Here is a 17,523-nt window from a genome sequence, read left to right as displayed (position 1 = left end):
ATTACGAATTAAGTAAATTAATTTAATTAAAAATTAAAACATTTACATTTAATTCCTTCAAAAATATGATAGTTTCAGGACGCATAACAAACTACAGGGAAATATTAAAACATAATTACATTCTTCTAACTAAAAAAACTCCCACTATGTAAATATGTATAATAAGTTACGGTAAACACGATTATAATTTGAAAATATACATAATTTTACTGTACAGAAGAATATACGACCGTAAAGAGTGTTATTCTATCAATATAGGTATAACTTACGTTTCACCAGTTTGTTTTGTAATTTTGCGATCAACTTCCTCAAAGACTTTTTCAGTTACAATATCTGACTGATCTAAAACCTGCTCAACTGCTACTACTTCAGGTATGTAAAATTGTAACATATTCTGAACACCATTTTTCAATGTCACTACAGAACTAGGGCAACTCGAACAAGATCCTTGCATTTTCAGTTTAACTATACCATCCTCATAACCCATAAAAATAATATCACCTACAAACATATTTAATTTGAATTCGAAATCTCATTTTGAAGTTTAAAATTATCAGTATGCACGTGTTATCACTTCTGTGGAAACTTACCCCCGTCTTCTTGAACTGTTGGGCGAATTCTTGTATCAAGAAGTTCTTTTATCATTTGGACAGTTTCGTCGTCATCTTCATTAATATCTATAATATAAACAAAGTGCTTAGAGTCATAGAACGGTAAAAATGTTATTAAATTCTCCAATTTGAATTATTTCGCTTAATTTTACAATTTTTTTTAATAAAAAAAAAACAGAAAATAAAGAATGCAGAAACGCATTGTAGCAGAGATTTCAACGGAATAAGTCAGCTTCTGAAAACATACATATATTTCCATAGAGCTTGTGGTAATGAAACATATTTCAAACGAAGCACTTCGAATATTTTTGAAAATTTAAATATTTCAGTTCAACTAAAACTTTGCAAAAATATAAATTTCTTTACTTTTGGTTAAGTCCTTGAAAAACACGGTATACAGGCGATTTATTGAGCATGGACAACTTATAATCAAACCATGTACTATTAACTATACTTACGAGTATCAGAATTTGGTTTTGCCTCACTAAGTACCGGTAAATTACTAGCAAAAAAATCCATAACAGTCGCGAAGATTTCTGGTTTGATAATTTTCCATTCCACTTCTTCATCAGTCTTTGTAATCGTAATAAAATCAGGTCCTAAGAAGACTCCTTTTACACCTTCAATGCGAAACAATAACTTCGCTAAAGGTGAGCAGAAAGCATCTTGAGGTTTGGGAAAATCAATTGTTTGTCCTGGTTCCAGTACTTTTGTACCCGGCAAAAATTTAAGACTGTTTGGATTTGGAGTGTCTTGCGTTTGTATGAACATTGATAATGCATTTGTTGTTGTCAAGTATCTAAACTGTTTCGGTGCCGTTGTTAGTTTAAAATGTAATGGTAAGCTATAAAAAAAAAGTTAGAATTAAAGACGTATAATGGTCCATTATTATCATTCACTCACTTTTGGAAAACCTTACAGAACGTTGAGGCGGTTTTCGCACAACTGTGAGTGGAACTTAATACACTACGAAACATGGTAGTTTCTTATTTTGTTAAAGTAAGGAACATTAAATAATTAACAATCGTCAATAACAAAAGCGGTTATGTTTGAAAATAGTCTTCTCTAGCAGAGACAAGACTTGTCTCTGTTCTCTAGTCTGGTTTCCGAATCTTTTCTATATACAGGGTGACTCGGTTGGAAATTTATTAAGTACAGCAAAAATAGTAAAAATAGTAATGTTGCAGGTATAATGTGTCATTTTCTCATTAACATTCCGTAAATACATATAGTTTTGGCGTAAATAAACTTCTTTGCTTAAAGTTTTGCGAAAAAGTGAATCAAAAAGGTAAATGTCTAAATGTCAAAGTAGACATAATATATTTACAAATGAAATTAAATGTATTTGCGACAAACAGAAAGTATATTTAAAGATATGAAGTAATTTATTAATAAATACTTGTAGTATAGGATATCAATACATATAAGGTAATTCAATTTTCAGTCCGAAAAATTAGAGTTTATAAAATTGACAGAAATAAAAAGAAAAATGTAGACATATAAACGGATGTCTACAAAAGCGTCGTTTGTGACATACAGGATGTTGAAATTAGAAATTCTATTTTCCTTTCCTTTTCTGCTACAACTGTCCAGCTTTATAATATACATATTTGCCCCAAATTTGAAAAATAGCCGGTTACATGGATTAGTATTAATTGCTTGTTTCGCAAATTCCAAACTGAACAAGGAAATACAAAGATTAAAATATTTATTTAATGTAAGTAAAGTTTCAACATATAATTGGAGGGTGGTGAAAGTAGCCAATGCAACATGGCCATAAAAAATAACCCTGTACATTCTTCTATTCGCTCGAAATTTAAGATAATATCGCAAACACTGGCAGAGTTAAAACAGAAAAGAAAAATTTTATTTTATTATTTGGTATCTCGATTACGAAGCGTTAGCGGACATATTTTTATACAGGGTGATTCAAATGAAGGCAATTTTGAATCACTCTGTATACACTTTTCTACTTATTTTTGTGAATTCTATCCAAAACTATCTTGTATTAAACCGATTAAAAATTGAATGACTCTGTTTAATTCAATACTTTTCAACTTCCAAGCTTTGATGAGGTGGTATTGGCAAGGGGGTAAGGGACTAATAAACGGATTTAGTATTGAATGAACAATTTATTTGCAAAATTAAACTACAAACTGATTATGGTCTAAAGTATTATCATTATTTTTACATTTTTTTATAGTATGTACATGCATTTAAACCAGACTGATGCATCAAGATGTTCCGTTACCAGTGAAATAGTTGCGTATACATACTTCTACATTACATTGATTTTTTAGTCCTGAATGGCTTCACACACCCTTTCTCCACTTTTCCGCTGTAGTAAATTCAGTCATAGGTTTTCCACTTATACCACACGTGCCTATACCAACTCTGCCAGTCACACTCTCTGGTGAAGCAAAAATGCTTTTGTTTGTCAATCCAGTTTTCTTGGTTTTTATGGCCTTATTAGCAAAATTCAGCCATTTCTTCTTTTCTTGTTCTCTTTCTTCTTCCAGCTCCTTGAATCTCTGCTGCTTTTTCAGTTTCTTCTTTTTCAGGTATTCTTTATTTACTTTGCCTTTTTTCAGTTTCTCTGCTTCCGATAGAGTACGTTTCTGTCCTGTAAACTCTTTCAGTTCCGCCAATGTTGTTACACCTCTGTTTTTGTAGGCCTCAAAGGTTACATTCACTTGCCCGTTGGAATGGATGGCATCAATTTTCGCTTCATAATATTGACCATTCTCGTTCCATTTGGCCATACACGTATCATTGACTCTCCATATCTTCTTTGTTTTATTCCTAGCCACAAACTCTTCAACAGCAAGCAATGACTTTGTAATTTCATCTTCTTCGTCGACTATTCCTACAGGCTCGGTGTACTCAGGTAAATTTGCGGCCTCTTCTGCTTTATTCTTCAAATCTAGAGTCAAATCTATTACCTCTTCTAAATCGATTTTCAGCTTCTTCAATTCTTCGTTATTTGCATCGGTTAACAACGCAGCTTCGACTTGCTGCAGCTGAAGCTGGTAGTTCTGCAATTCGTCACTCATTTTGTTGAGCACAAGGTTAAATAGAGATTAGACAATTAATTACCTTGGACCACTGGCTAGTGTAGTTTTGGAATTTGATTAATTATGTTGCAATAATTTTGGGTGAAAATGTTCGAATTCAGAAATCGTCAACAAATGCATGTAAAAATTGTGAGCATAGAACAAATTGTGTTAGTGAAAAACTGACTGGAATTGTCAATACTGACTTGACATCTTTCATTCGATGTTTGACTTTTCACTGATGCGGGATGACCAACGCAAGCCTCAAACAAGCGATTATGGCGTCATAAAATTGGGCGAGTTTTCCCAACTTCAGTATATCTGTATATGCATAATTACTATTTGCATATGATATATCCTGGGTTTAAAGTTAATAGTGATCAAGTTCAAAATTGGAAAGTGGCCAAGTCCACAATGGAAAATAATTTACACGATAATCAATCTCCCGAGATTGTACCATCTTTAGACAAGGAAGGAGGGTCTCTTTCTTTGTCTAAAGTGTCACCAGTATTATTAGGTTAAATTCACTTAATTTCGAAACGCTGAAAGAGAACATGCATTTCTGTCACTGTCTGATGCATTTGTTCATTTTCAGGTGATTTGCACTAACGTCAACATGGTAAATGTTATGAAAGGAGTTCTTGTTAAATGGTAAGTGAATGATATTAAGAAGTTAAGAAAACAATACCAATTTTACAGGATGGCTCTTTAAAATATTGCAATTGTTTTAAGAAATGAAAAAAAAACAACATTATTTACTAACATACTCACACCTTCCTATAATTTGCATGCTCAAACCAACTCTCAAACCATGCTCAAATCTCTTTTTTGTAGGCCTCTATTATAATAAACAAAGTACTTCGACTTGTGAGGATCGTCTCGTTCTTGTTTTGCATTGTCTTGTACTTACTGTGCTCCTGTGTTGTATGTATTTCGTATTTTGTAAAAAAAACAGTAGAACTCACTTATAATTACTTACTTGAATTAAGAAGAAGCGGTAGAAAAGATTGCCTGAACAATCATTTTCATTGAAATGAACTTTTCATAGGTTTAAACATGTGGTGCTTTTAGAAATTACAAATTCTTCCCTCTTCTATATTTTGCTCTATTGTGGCCACTACTTAGAGATTTTAAATGGAAAAGTAATTAATTTTTTAATGCTCTTTTAAACGTTTAAATCGGTTGTTATCCCAATATAACATAAGTATAGAACAAAAATATCAAAATGAAATAAAATGCAAACCACTAACCCAAATTACCTCAAAGTTAAATTTAAAAACTTTGCTTATTTACTGTAATATCGGTTTTTTATTTTTATTTTTTGTATTTAAAGTTTGTGCAATGAGCCCGACCATCATCCAATTGTCATCAAAAGTGTCTAAAAAATCTTTAATAGTCATCTTCACCCAATTATTCTTCAACTAACAGAAAGGACTTAAAAACACCGATGTCGGGCATATTTTGGATTCTGTGATTTCCTAAGATAAATGTTTGTGTCAAAATGTTTCTGGATTGACTGGTGTTCGAGTTATTATCATTCCGCAAAACTCATCGCGAAATCTTGCATACTCACCAAGAATAGTTTGCATGGCAATATCTACTCGCATAACGGAGAAATTTATGTTACTGTTAAAACTCGTTAAAACGTCGAATAATATTTATAATTATAAGCCGCGAAAACTCTCTTTCATTTAGAATTTTCGAACACGAAAAACTCTTCATTTGTAGTACTCATATGTTCCAAAACTTGCGGATTCACAAAGGTGTCACGAAATCAACCGAAGTAAAATAAGAGTTAAATTGTGCTAGCGTAAAGAATGCACAAATAACGGCAGGCACAAATCTTATTAGTGGCACGCCTTACCGGAAATCAAGTGCGCATGTACAGATGTCAATTTAACGGCGGCACTATTAGTGGCATAGTTGCACTGTGTGTTCCATATGACTCTATTGAAAATTGAAGTTAACTGTTATTAAGAGAATTAGTTTTTTTTCTAATATTTGATCAAATGTTATAGTTTATGTTTATGTTTTTTTGAAATACAATGAGCATCAAGTTTATTTTAAAAATTTACAAAATAAAAAAATTAATATTTCAAACTTAACATATCCTAATGTTTAACGTAGAAGGATATGTTATAAACTCTTAACATATATTTAACAATCCTTTCTATATTTAAATTTTGAGCGCGTTCTCATTCTCTGCGCTTAAATAATTAAATATTAGGCCGTTAAGGAGAAATTGTTGTTGAAATAAATATTTTAATGCGTCTGATATATTTTAAACAACACCTAATGACAATTAACGCCATAATAAAATTTGAAAGTGCAAGTGCAAAACTCGCATGAGTTTTGAGTTTTTAAATACAGTATTTTTCAACAAAAGTTGAGTTTTTTTACAAAAAAGTGTTGGACTGAAATGTCTGCCACCGAGAATCTTTGTCCGACGCCAGTCTATTACGTAACTGTGCATCTTGAGTCGACTCGACTAAACCGATAATTAATACCACGGAACCAGAAGTAAATTTTAATTTCTTGTGCCAGAGAATACCACGCTGAACGCTTTTTTAATCTCTATAGTTACAAAAGTTAAGAAGTGAACTTCAATATAATGCCAATGCCAAACCATGTGTGTTTTACATAACTTTATCGTTTAGTATTTAATAAATGTAATCATTTTATTCCAGTGATCCTGCTATGAAACAATTTTTACTACATTTGGATGAAACTCTGAAGCTTGGAAGAAAATTCATTATTCAAGAGCTGGATGAACATCACCTTTTTATTTCGGCGGACATATTGGTTACGTTGCAAGCAAAAATCGATGATTTGATGGATCAGATTAGTTTTCCTTTGGCAGAGAAAGGAAACTAGTTCAGCACGTTTTCAAAGCTAGTTTTTCACTATTTGTATTAGTTTATCGATCAACGTTATTAAAACTTAAGAAAATAAAAAACAATCATGACTCTACCAAAGACGGTACCGCGAGGATCCAATCGCATCAAAGAGAACGACAAAAGAAGGATCATCGATGAAACGCAGAGAAAAAGAAGGCAGAGGAAAGTTATGGAAATGCTGGAGTCAGATAATTATCACGATGATCCACATGCTGATTTGGTTATGAGTAAAAAGGCGCCAAAATTTGAAGACAGTTTAGAACAAAGAAATGTTAGAACGAAGAAGAAGGAAAGGACCGGTTAGTATATAATTATTTCTTGACAATAAATATATATAAAAATAACATTTCGACTTCAGTTGACTACTACCAGTTCAAGTATCGGAAAAATTTTCACCAACTTGTGGATGAAGACCGAGCTGAATCAGAAGCAAAACAAAGACCATCCTACATGGACATTCAGGCTGAGGAATCCCAAATACCACCAAGACATTTTTGTGCTGTTTGTGGATTTTTAGGACAATACAGTTGTTTATCTTGTGGAACCCGATATTGTAGTCTTCGCTGTATGGAAACCCATATGGATACAAGGTGTTTAAAGTGGGCCGCGTAAATGCAGTGCTTTTCTATACTGTAATTTTTTAATAATTCACTAAATAAACGATATTTTTCTTGTTGCATACATTTAAAATGAGGAACTAACTCAATGAAAAAAACGTCCAAAATTATGATACGAATAAAATTTTATTATAATTTTGTTATTTTATTACTGATTAGTTCTACTTCATACAAAAAGTGTATCTATCATGCTTGTATACAAGTAGGCATGACTTCAACTTACACGTTAAAACAATCTTGATGTTTTGCCTTAAACCAAAGTGCTTTAAAAATTTGTAGAAATTGAGAGGAAACCCGACATGTTAAACATCGGTTTGTTGCACAAGTATTAATAAGTTTTTCTATTTAAGAATAATAATGTTTTTTATTATTTTGCAAAATTTTTTTAATATACGAGTTTACTGCAAGGTAATTTCAGCCGGTGAACCAAAATTCACTGAGTTACCCAGGCTTATCTACGTGTTCTTTTCTTCTGCTTTGAGATAAGCCTGGGTAACTCTGTGGTGAATTTTGGTTCACCGGCTGAGATTTTTTTGCAGTAAACTCGTATATTTAAAAAATATAGTAAAATAATAAAAAACATTATTATTGTTAACTCGAAAAACTCGAGCGAAAGAAGTTCGGGACTGCACTTTGTCCGGAAAACGCTGAGCGTAAAAATTGACAGCATTACTAATACGCCTGCCAGATTCTCCATAAGCAAAAACCATTTGAATTTGCTCTTGTACAGTCATGTGATCCATGCGGATGAAGTATTAATACCAAAATAAATCTAACTGATTAAATTAGGGGTTTCTTCCAGTTATTTCTTTTTTTCATAAATCTGTGTTATTCATACATTATGAATACATTTATTTATGTATCCCTAGCAACGACATTTTTTTAAGCAGATTTTACCAAACATTTCGGTTGCGACAGCGACAGGAAAATTAATGAAATTTAGTTGATTAAAGCGCCATCTAAGGTGAATCAAAAAAATGTTTTAAACAAATTTTACGTGTTTTTAGCCGCATAATCTGAATCTGCAATAAAAAGTGGGGGTGCCATTTAAAAAATCAAAGTTACCTCTCTTCTGTATTCTCTCTCTCTTCTACAGAATATCCCGGTATATTCTGTAGAAGTAAAAGGTTGCCAAGCTGCAGCATATTAGAGAAGTATGTGGCAAACATGCAGCAAATGAATAAATAAGTAAACCTGATCTACGAATGCTGAAAATGTGATCTACATTTAAAGTAGTGGGGATATCGTTTGCGTAAATATTCTCTAGTAAGAGATTTTAAGGTTTTGTTACATTCTTATATTTATCTTAGTTGTTTATCAATCTTGGAAGCTTGGATTGTATACCGTGAATAGTGAATCGACGGGTTTGTTCGATAATTGCTGTTGGTAGTGGATGCTAAATTATTTCAATCGTCGTAAAATACCAGTCAGCTGCAGATTATTGCAAAATGTGGAGCCAATAAACCAAAATTCTTGATGTGCATATAAATATTGGGTATTTAATGGAGGTTGAAAAAAAATATGGGAACGAGGTTGGTGGCATGGTTAAATTCTTATACCTAATATAGAATGAACTTTCTTAACAGGTAGAGCCAAAACCATTAACGGCATTGGACTCTGCATTGAATGAGTTAGGAATGCTGGCTGCAAGTAGTAATTCAAGAAAAGAATATGTGACTGAGATTAAGACTCAAAACTATTTAAATATGCTTACTATTAACACAAGATATGTCAGCAATGTGGCCTTTGGATTTCGGGTGAGACCAAGTGCTCCACATGTACGGTATAAACCATATCAGTTGCCCCTGAAGGAGAGACATAGGTATGTTAAAATTCTCGTAAAAACATCCACGTGAAGTTGATATTTTCCAGAACAAAGTCAGAGAATAACGATGTAGATGGTACATCAACTTTAGCACAAAGAATTGTAGAAGACTGCATTTCAGAATCCATAGTTGAAATTGCACAATTAAAAAAGGCCAAGTCCCTTGAAAGTCTTGTCGCAGATGGAAATGAAAATATAGACTTGAAATCTATCCGTTATTCAAGCCATAGTGATCTAGAATTGGTGTCAGACGGGGTTCAAAATCTAAAAGTCGGAGAATAAAATTGCTTATTTAAGTGTAGAGGCATCACTAACAAATGTATTTCTTAACTGTGACCCAAAAGTTTTAGTCTGATTATAACTTGAGCTTCGATAATTCTGTTAAATGTTGTAGTCACATGTAAAATAACATTGTCGGTATTTAAGCTGAATTTTGTGTACACCAATCAACGTTTTAGTCAAATAAACTCACATGAAATTCAGTTCGTTTATGAATCTACTTAAATGTATACCGTAGATATGTATGGCTTCTTTTAGATTTTGAATTGAATTCCATAACAGCACTGTTTTCAACCATTTTTGTGAGTTTATTAATGGCAATATATCGAAAAGTTGTTTAAGTAACAAAACTGGTGATTAACACGTGTACCGTGGTAAGAAACATGCACTGATTCAGAATTGACAGCGTCTCTTTGGGGGAACCGTAGAAGACCTTTATGGGAGTTACCAGAAAATATTTCATAGAAAGTTCTACTTATTGCTAAAAACTAAATCCTAATTAAGCAGCACTAAAACTTGGGTACTCGAATGGGAAAACCTTCTCATTATCAGTACATATACAAAAGTAACAGGTTTGCACACTATTTACAGTAACAAGTGAGTTTAGATTAAGCTACTCAATAGGGTGATGAGGAATGATCACTTACAATGTTAGACGTTAATATATTTTCCATCAGATTCAGCGGGGATTCATGCTATGAACTAGGGCTCGGAATTTTAAAAAATCTGAAATTCGAATATTCGTTTAGTGGTTTATTCGAATAGTAAAATTATTCGAATACTCGAATATCTAACGAATATTCCAGTATTCGACGCGAATCGCCAGAACACAGAGACGTAATTTTATATTTATTTGCAGGAGTAAATATGATTATTTTCATTTGCTTGCAAATATATGGGCATTTGTTTAAATGCTTGTAAAATATGAATCATTTATTTTATAAAAGTATACAAAGTGCATGTAAAGATATTTGCACCATGTGAGTTTGATAATGTTGGTGTATTCGAGTTATGACCACATAATTATTCGCTTTTTGAATATTCGAATACTCGAATTATTCGAGTTTGATTCCGAGCCGTACTATAAACACTTATACTTATTACTTGTCACTATATTTAATATATAGATTTACTGGCACTTATTCTACAGTTTGTCCCATGTTCTTCAGAAACTGTGTAGAAAAAATTCTTGTCTCGTGTGGAATTTTCCAAACTACAGGGTGTCCCCCGAATATGGGCTGCCATACGTAACTCGAAAAAAACACTAACCATAGTTTCGAAAATTTCGGGTCTAGCCAAAAGGGCTTTACTCTATATCCCTAATTTAAGAAAAACATGTACTCTTTTCTTTAAATATTTTAGACGTAAGTATAGAGCAGACCCGCTTTATCGTAAACTGCAATTTTAGGAATTATTGTTAGCTGCATTTTTTGAACTACGGAAATTACCTACTATACGGTTCCATATTCGTGGGGCACCCTGTTTAAATGTATTATATAATACTTTTAAAATTTTAATTTACTTTGTTTCACTTTCATGGTCGCGCAAAAATTCAATTTTTTATAGTCGTTATCCTCGAGCACAGTGATTATCAACCTTTTTTTGACGGCACACAAAAAAAAAGGTAAGTTTAAATTTGTTTACTCACCTATAATAAATTGTTTAAAATTATTCATAATTATAATTTTGACTGACAATAGATGGAGCAGTGGATTAAGAGATGAATTACCAGTTAATACTCAATAAGAATACTTTTACAGAAAAATCCGAGATTAATATTATTGATGACACAATTTTTTTAAATTAAATATTATTTACAAAGATTTAAATATTTCCGTTAATAAATAATGTATACAATTAAAAAAATTATGTTATTTTATAATTACTTTTTTAATTAAAACTTTATTCGTCATAAACAAAGCATTATAATTTTTACTATACAGGGTGATTTCCGTAGATCGTGCATTAGAAGTGTTCCAACTTACAGTCGTTTTAGAAACTTAAAATTTTGTTTCCGGTCATAACTCGTCGTGCCGGAACCATGTAAAATTGATTTAGCCGTCCAGCTATACAGGGTGTACGAAAAGTATAACCTAACTTTCTTATTTTCAATGCAAACCTCGATTTTTTTAGCACGGTTGGGTTGGCCTTCGAATTGCGAACTTGAAAAACCCCAGTTTTATTAAAAACTCTTATAGTTTTTGATATAGGACAATTAAAAAAAAATCCGCGACACATACGGTTTCAGAACAAGCTTTATCTAAGGGACGGTTCTAAATTCAAAACCCAAATGGTAGTTAGTTAGCTGCAAGCCCAAGATAACTCCCTATATGAGTTAAAGGTACCAATTTTGTAAAATATGGGTGCATGCAGCCTACAAACATTGATATAAAAAGTGTCAAAAACAAGTTTTTTTAAATGGCACGTACAAACTTTTTTGGTCCGGTTTGAAAAATTTCTTAGATTACAAATCTGGTTTTCTACCCCGGTTTTTAACCCGGGATTAATTTACTTTCGAAAATCAGGAATAAAAACTGCTCTTGATTGTACTATTGATTAGGTATATCAAAATCATTTTATTTGCAGGCAAAAGGCCTAAAGCCCATGTCCCATGCATCCGTTTATACGATGATACAAAAGTGTTTCCATTGGTTGGAGAGTCGTCGTACGAATTGACAGATCTCCAACCAATATAAACACTTTCGCATCTTCGTACCATCGTATAAACGGATGCAGAAGACACGGGCTTAAACGAATGCATGGGAGACATAATGGGGGGCTTAATTCAATTCAAATAGCGCTTAATTCCAAAGTTGAAATCGTATCTTCAAGAGTTGATGTCCTCTCTTCACTCTGTATATTGACAAAATAGAAATAGTATCATTTTCCAGCGAAAACAATTCAGAAAAAAATCTATTATATAGCAAATTATCCGCCAAAAATCGCTTCGTTTAGATAACTGATCTAATCTAGCGCAATAAATTCGTACATCTATAATCTCGAGGAAAAAAAAGCATTAAATTAAGAAGAGAATACGGCAATGCCGCAATTAAATGTCATTTAAATATGAACTGCACTACAACTGCCGCTGCTGTCAAACTCAATTAAAAGTGATCCCGGGTATTTGTTATGCTAAATATGTAAAAACTGAGAATATTGGTGAAATCAATTAAAAACTTTACTTGAAGCGAAAGGTAAGTGCATCCGCATCGTTTTAACCTTTTGTTTCTTACCTGCCTTAAACATGTAAACAACTCAAACAGACTATGGGGTTATCACCAATTTCTCTGGACTGTAGTCGAACTTGTAACTACTGAAAGGAAATGCTAATATTTTACCAGGTTATCACTGCTGCAGACAACGTATAAGAGGGCTGTTTTTGTAACATCCAAACAGATGTAAATTGCGCTTTTCATAAACCTTGAAGTGTAACATTAAGAAAGTAATTGAACAGAAAAACTGCTATATTTATATAGCAACATAGGCAATACCAATTACAAAGTTTTCGGGAGAATACAACAAATTATAAGTAACATACATTTAGACTGAAACAATTACCATAAATAAACAAAACTGGACAACCAGTAGGCAACTGGCCGTTGCCAAACGTTGCGTATAAAACGCTTTAATTAGAACTGTTCGCAAGAAAGATTAATGGAATACCCCTACAGCAATTAGCCAAGTTCAAAAAGAACATAATAATAAATATTATCTCCACATCAAGTAGAAGTGCTATGTAATGTTAAGATAAAAACAAACTATACTTGTAGCTAGTTTCTTTACTAAGACTTTTTTTAGTTGTATTTCTTGGGGAAACCCTGTTCGCAACCACTTTAGGCTCAATGAAGTTTTCCATTTTTCCATATAGAAAGTGGTCACATCATTTTCGTTCACTTTGTAAGCGCCTCTCATTGTAGGTCAACTTCTATTTTCTGTAACAGTTACATTCCGGTTCCCCTTTTGTAATACGTTCCAAAAGACTGTTATAAAATCAACATATTATTTTATAATTTTTCATTCAAAATGCTCAATGATGTTTGTATAAAAAGTGCTGCTGATAAATAATGATTATCTTTATTTAAAAGAATAATTTTTAACATTGGTAAACTATCCTTACTGTTTTGGTGGAGATATCAGCTTAACATTAAAAACGAAGCAGTTAACCATTCTTACTAATCTAACTAATTACCAACTCTTATTATTAGTACTAATTAAGACTAACCCATATACCTACAAAATGTTTGAGAAAAATCACGTACAAACAAAACATAGATTGGTAATGCACAAAATTTTTTCTTAACTTAACTTTGTCGCCGTTTCGGCATTGTAGTAGAGAGCGTGAATGTCGTTGCATCCTTGGTTTTCTTATGGAAAAGTGAATTTTAATGAGTGAAACGTGGTGGAAATAGGGGTTTTCCAAGAAACATGATGTACTAATTTAACTAAGAAAAGTTATTAGTAAAAGACTATCTACAATGTAAACATCTACGTTTAACTTCGAACGCGATGGGGCCATAAACTAATCAATTACCGAATGCATTGTTCTTTACAACCAAATCATCCCTGAACTTTGGGATGAATGCAGATATGTTTACAGAGTTGGTGCGTATATTTAGACACCTTCTGACTTATTATTAGGGGCAAGAGAAAAACATAAAAATTGCAAGCCGGAAACTCACTAATTGCAAGACATCCTGTATAATTTAGAGCGATGGATAAAAAGATGAATATTATTATATCGAAGTCGTATGTAATTGTCGATATAAACGGCCACGTCACATTGCCAAAAATATTTTAGGCCTGTACAGCATATCCGATTACATCCATCGTTGTAAAAATTTTCAGAAAGATCGTACATCGCGTTTTCCTTAACATCTAATAACCGATTGACTCTCAATAACTCTGTAGAGAAAATAAAGTAAAAAATGGCTTTTTCAATTTTTATAATAGTAATAATTTGTTTTTCTCTTGCAGTAGGGGTTTGCATTGAAAGATGCATAGTTCGGAAGTTCGAGATGACAGCAATATTCCCGAGTTGGTACTAAAGCTTTGCAAGTACTTAGCTCCTGATAGTGGATTATTGCAATCCAAGCTAACGGGCATCGCTTTTCAGTGGCTCACTCAGTCCTCTAACAATCAGGAAAACGTCCTCAGTGATGAACCACTTGTCGTGAACAATATTCACGAACTGTTGAGTTCGAGATCATCAAAGGATGTGGAAAATTTTGATTTGTTGTATAGTAGCCTTAGCAAGTCGGGGATTATAAGAGATCGAACTACTCTGTTGAGTTTTTTATATAGAATCTCGTTGGCACACCATGAACGGCCTTTGCGTTCCCTCTGTTGCAAGCTAGACAAACTACATATGAAAGAGTTGCGCGGAAGCAAGGCATCAGTACAGAGAAGCGTAAATAATCTGTCTTCCATCGATTCAAATAGTGTTCGACATATTTTTGAACGAAATGATCGCAAATTTACTGAAACAACAACAGCTTCAACATTGGCTCGAGCGAACTCACAAGCTACGACAATTTCATCAGCAGCTTGGTCTCATCATGACATTCCCTCTTCATCTAAGGCTAGTATTTGCTATCCTGTAACTGAACAGGAATTATTACACGATGTTATTTACAGCCTGCAAGGTATTCAGGGCAAATTTCTCAGAAAAAACCTCTCTGGCTTTGGATACAAACTGGATCCAAAAACAAGTAAGCCCTTATCACATATTCAAAGAAGTTTACTAGAAAGGATAGTGGGTACTGGTTTGCTACACAATCAATTGAGGCAGTTTTGCGAGGAACACGAAAAGCAAAGCGGATTGATTTGCCAAGCCTTTATTGCTACCTTAAATAACGAATTGTCTGAATATTATAAAATTATAGCAATATTGCAACCAAATTCAGAGATGACTCTCAGGAGAGTGCTTTTCATATTGCAAGATCATAGAACTCGATTTGAATGGTTGGCTCATATCGCCGAACATTGTAATGATCCCAAGGGAGGCGCATTGATCACTGCAGTTCACGGATTTCTGCAGCATGGGTCCAAAGTGGTTCAAGAAGTAACGCGAAAAGTACTCGAAGCTGTCTGCAATCCTTTGTACATTATGCTATCACGATGGTTACTAGATGGGGAAATAAATGACCCTTGCAATGAATTTTTTATAGAAGCAAAGCACGTGATACTGGCGGAAAGGCTTTGGCATGATAAGTACATCGTTAGAAAGTCTATGGTTCCATCATTCATGAGCATGAAACAGGCGAAACAAATTTTAGCTAGTGGAAAAAGTATAAACTTTTTGAAGCAGGTATGCAAAGATGGTGGCCAACTACCGGGTCGTGAAGCATTACAAAAGCTATTCAATACTACATCTGCTGACGCCTTATTCGCACCAGAACAAAGCATTGAATTTCATCTCACTCTGGAGACAGTCTATAAAGAAACGTCTTTCCGAGTTTTAGATTTGTTAAAGAATAAATATAATATATATGAACATCTGCAGTCTCTAAGAAGATACTTACTTCTTGGACAAGGAGATTTTATAAGACACCTGTTAGAATTGCTTACTCCAGAACTAAATAAGCCTGCAGACGCCATTTATGGACATACGTTATCAGCTATCTTAGAATCAGCAATAAGAGTCACTAACGCCCAATACGAAGATGAGGATACTCTGAAAAGGCTCAACATCAGTTTTATGAGTCATTCGATAGGTGACGTGGGCTGGGATGTGTTCAGCTTGGTCTACAACGTCGACGGCCCTATTGGCACTATTTTCCAAACTACAATGCCAACTTATCAAAGTTTATTTGGTGCCTTATGGAAAGCGAAGAGAACGGAATATGTATTAGCCAATATGAGACGACAGCAGATTTCGATGGCAAAGCTTTTCCGGAAAGTCAGGGAGCTGAATCCTGTAATGCATATTATTCATATTCTGACCAGCAAGATGATTCATTTTATTCATCAGACCCAGTATTATTTCTTATTTGAAGTATTGGAGTGCTCTTGGGCTGAACTTCAGACCCAGTTCAACAAAGCTGAATGTCTCGACGATATTATCATGGGACACAATAGTTTTTTGGAGTCAATTCAAAGAGGCGTTTTGATAGACACTGAATCTCGACAACTATTTTCACACTTGATTTCCATCTACAATTTTGTTGTGAATTTGGAAAGCCATCAGGAAGCCATATATGAAGCAGCTAGTTGCGAATATGAGGCGTTTATGGCGTACAAAAGAAAAACAGAAGATACCGAACGTTTTGAAATCACAAACGAGCTGGAAGCTGCAGCAAAATTGAGAATTAGCAAGTTTCATCAGTTTCTAAATACTACAAGACTTAAAGTGAAATCAACAGTGCAAACGTATGATATAATAGTAACCAAATTTTTAGAACTTCTCGCTTGCAGTTCAAATATGAAACTTCAGTTACTTAGCGTCAGGCTTAGCTTTAACAATTTTTATAAATTGTCATGTTGATACAAATAATGTCCAGTTAGAGTTAGAGTTAATAGAATCAAATTAGCATGTAACATCACAGATAGTTACAGAATTAACTCTATTCAGTTTATTTTTTTAAATATTTTTCTTACAGAAATAAATTATATTGTTCTTAACTCGTTAATAGAATGCATTTTAATATCATTTAAAACTGGTTTTTTTTGAGGAGGAGGAGAAATGGTTTTTAACTACTGTGTAGTTATCAGCAACATTTCTGCAGAAATATTACGGTAATCAATGTGTATGATGATTATTAAAAGAATGGTTTCATAACATATTACATCATTTTATATGATAAAATATTTTGTTTGAAGGTATATTGAATCATAGTGATTCACAAACATAGATAATTTGATGAGGACAGTGCGTATACGACTACAAAAGCAATGGAAGTTAATTTAATTCGGAATCAACAATACAAAGTTTTAAATATTTCATTTGAAAAAGGCAAAGTAAAAAATATTTTATATTTCTTATGCAGACCATGAATTTGTTTGTGTCGGAACTGGTTCGTTCTACAACCAAATTCAAGATTATTTATAGAAGTTAAATAAGACATTTAATTTTGAAGGTACGGAATGCCATGTTTTTGGGGGCGCATCTACATAGCAATCCGTTTTAAGGATGGGATGCCCCCGGAGATCAATTGGAACCAGGATCGAAAGAAATAGTCGATTAAGACAAGTGGAACATCATAAAATATTTATGTTAGGAATATATTATGCCATAATCTTTAC

General features: G+C 33.2%; 7 protein-coding genes across 8 annotated transcripts in view; 5 read left to right on the top strand and 2 right to left on the bottom strand.

The window, feature by feature from the left end:
* LOC109546301 overlaps window positions 1–17,523 on the top strand; it is a 520,465-nt gene that overhangs the window by 27,807 nt on the left and 475,135 nt on the right. The window lies entirely within an intron of this gene.
* On the bottom strand, window positions 145–1,736 carry LOC109536818 (NFU1 iron-sulfur cluster scaffold homolog, mitochondrial). The gene is made up of 4 exons (XM_019903221.2): window positions 1,515–1,736; window positions 1,070–1,455; window positions 591–677; window positions 145–501 (listed from the first exon to the last, which is right to left on the bottom strand). The coding sequence occupies exons 1-4, from the start codon at window positions 1,586–1,588 to the stop codon at window positions 266–268; spliced, it is 783 nt and encodes a 260-aa protein (XP_019758780.1). The 5' UTR covers window positions 1,589–1,736; the 3' UTR covers window positions 145–265.
* Window positions 2,724–3,886, bottom strand: LOC109536813 (survival of motor neuron-related-splicing factor 30). Its single transcript, XM_019903213.2, has one exon. The coding sequence runs from the start codon at window positions 3,662–3,664 to the stop codon at window positions 2,924–2,926; it is 741 nt and encodes a 246-aa protein (XP_019758772.1). The 5' UTR covers window positions 3,665–3,886; the 3' UTR covers window positions 2,724–2,923.
* On the top strand, window positions 4,190–7,313 carry LOC109536816 (general transcription factor IIH subunit 5). The gene is made up of 3 exons (XM_019903215.2): window positions 4,190–4,315; window positions 6,352–6,860; window positions 6,920–7,313. Exons 1-2 carry the CDS (start codon window positions 4,281–4,283, stop codon window positions 6,536–6,538), a joined length of 222 nt encoding a protein of 73 aa, XP_019758774.1. The 5' UTR covers window positions 4,190–4,280; the 3' UTR covers window positions 6,539–6,860; window positions 6,920–7,313.
* On the top strand, window positions 6,353–7,313 carry LOC109536815 (zinc finger HIT domain-containing protein 1). Its single transcript, XM_048664047.1, has 2 exons — window positions 6,353–6,860; window positions 6,920–7,313. Exons 1-2 carry the CDS (start codon window positions 6,626–6,628, stop codon window positions 7,171–7,173), a joined length of 489 nt encoding a protein of 162 aa, XP_048520004.1. The 5' UTR covers window positions 6,353–6,625; the 3' UTR covers window positions 7,174–7,313.
* LOC109536774 lies at window positions 8,367–9,485 on the top strand. 2 transcript variants are annotated; one of them, XM_048664046.1, is made up of 4 exons: window positions 8,367–8,430; window positions 8,489–8,710; window positions 8,765–9,000; window positions 9,051–9,485. In XM_048664046.1, the coding sequence occupies exons 2-4, from the start codon at window positions 8,681–8,683 to the stop codon at window positions 9,283–9,285; spliced, it is 501 nt and encodes a 166-aa protein (XP_048520003.1). In that variant the 5' UTR covers window positions 8,367–8,430; window positions 8,489–8,680; the 3' UTR covers window positions 9,286–9,485. The 2 variants fall into 2 exon arrangements, with proteins under 2 accessions (XP_048520003.1, XP_019758691.1); XM_019903132.2 differs by having other exon boundaries at window positions 8,397–8,710.
* LOC109536775 (gamma-tubulin complex component 3) lies at window positions 12,331–16,930 on the top strand. Its single transcript, XM_019903133.2, has 2 exons — window positions 12,331–12,476; window positions 14,257–16,930. The coding sequence occupies exon 2, from the start codon at window positions 14,276–14,278 to the stop codon at window positions 16,763–16,765; it is 2,490 nt and encodes an 829-aa protein (XP_019758692.1). The 5' UTR covers window positions 12,331–12,476; window positions 14,257–14,275; the 3' UTR covers window positions 16,766–16,930.

This window comes from Dendroctonus ponderosae, unplaced genomic scaffold (assembly GCF_020466585.1).
Source record: "Dendroctonus ponderosae isolate FM_Combo_2020 unplaced genomic scaffold, Dpon_F_20191213v2 Dpon_F_20191213_2, whole genome shotgun sequence".
Lineage (NCBI taxonomy): Eukaryota > Metazoa > Arthropoda > Insecta > Coleoptera > Curculionidae > Dendroctonus > Dendroctonus ponderosae.
Note: the sequence above shows the minus strand (reverse complement) of the source record. Positions and strands in the feature narration are given on the sequence as shown.

Bases quoted from the DNA above. Each gene is read 5' to 3' on its own strand.
- LOC109536815 (XM_048664047.1), top strand. From the start codon at position 6,626: ATGACTCTACCAAAGACGGTACCGCGAGGATCCAATCGCATCAAAGAG. The intron at 6,861-6,919 runs GTTAGTATATAA...TTTCGACTTCAG, and splicing joins GAAGAAGAAGGAAAGGACCG to TTGACTACTACCAGTTCAAG.
- LOC109536816 (XM_019903215.2), top strand. From the start codon at position 4,281: ATGGTAAATGTTATGAAAGGAGTTCTTGTTAAATG. The intron at 4,316-6,351 runs GTAAGTGAATGA...ATTTTATTCCAG, and splicing joins AAAGGAGTTCTTGTTAAATG to TGATCCTGCTATGAAACAAT.
- LOC109536818 (XM_019903221.2), bottom strand. From the start codon at position 1,588: ATGTTTCGTAGTGTATTAAGTTCCACTCACAGTTGTGCGAAAACCGCC. The intron at 678-1,069 runs GTAAGTATAGTT...TTTATATTATAG, and splicing joins AAAACCAAATTCTGATACTC to ATATTAATGAAGATGACGAC. The intron at 502-590 runs GTAAGTTTCCAC...ATATGTTTGTAG, and splicing joins AACAGTTCAAGAAGACGGGG to GTGATATTATTTTTATGGGT.
- LOC109536774 (XM_048664046.1), top strand. From the start codon at position 8,681: ATGGAGGTTGAAAAAAAATATGGGAACGAG. The intron at 8,711-8,764 runs GTTGGTGGCATG...CTTTCTTAACAG, and splicing joins AAAAAAAATATGGGAACGAG to GTAGAGCCAAAACCATTAAC. The intron at 9,001-9,050 runs GTATGTTAAAAT...GATATTTTCCAG, and splicing joins CCCCTGAAGGAGAGACATAG to AACAAAGTCAGAGAATAACG.
- LOC109536775 (XM_019903133.2), top strand. From the start codon at position 14,276: ATGCATAGTTCGGAAGTTCGAGATGACAGCAATATTCCCGAGTTGGTA.
- LOC109536813 (XM_019903213.2), bottom strand. From the start codon at position 3,664: ATGAGTGACGAATTGCAGAACTACCAGCTTCAGCTGCAGCAAGTCGAA.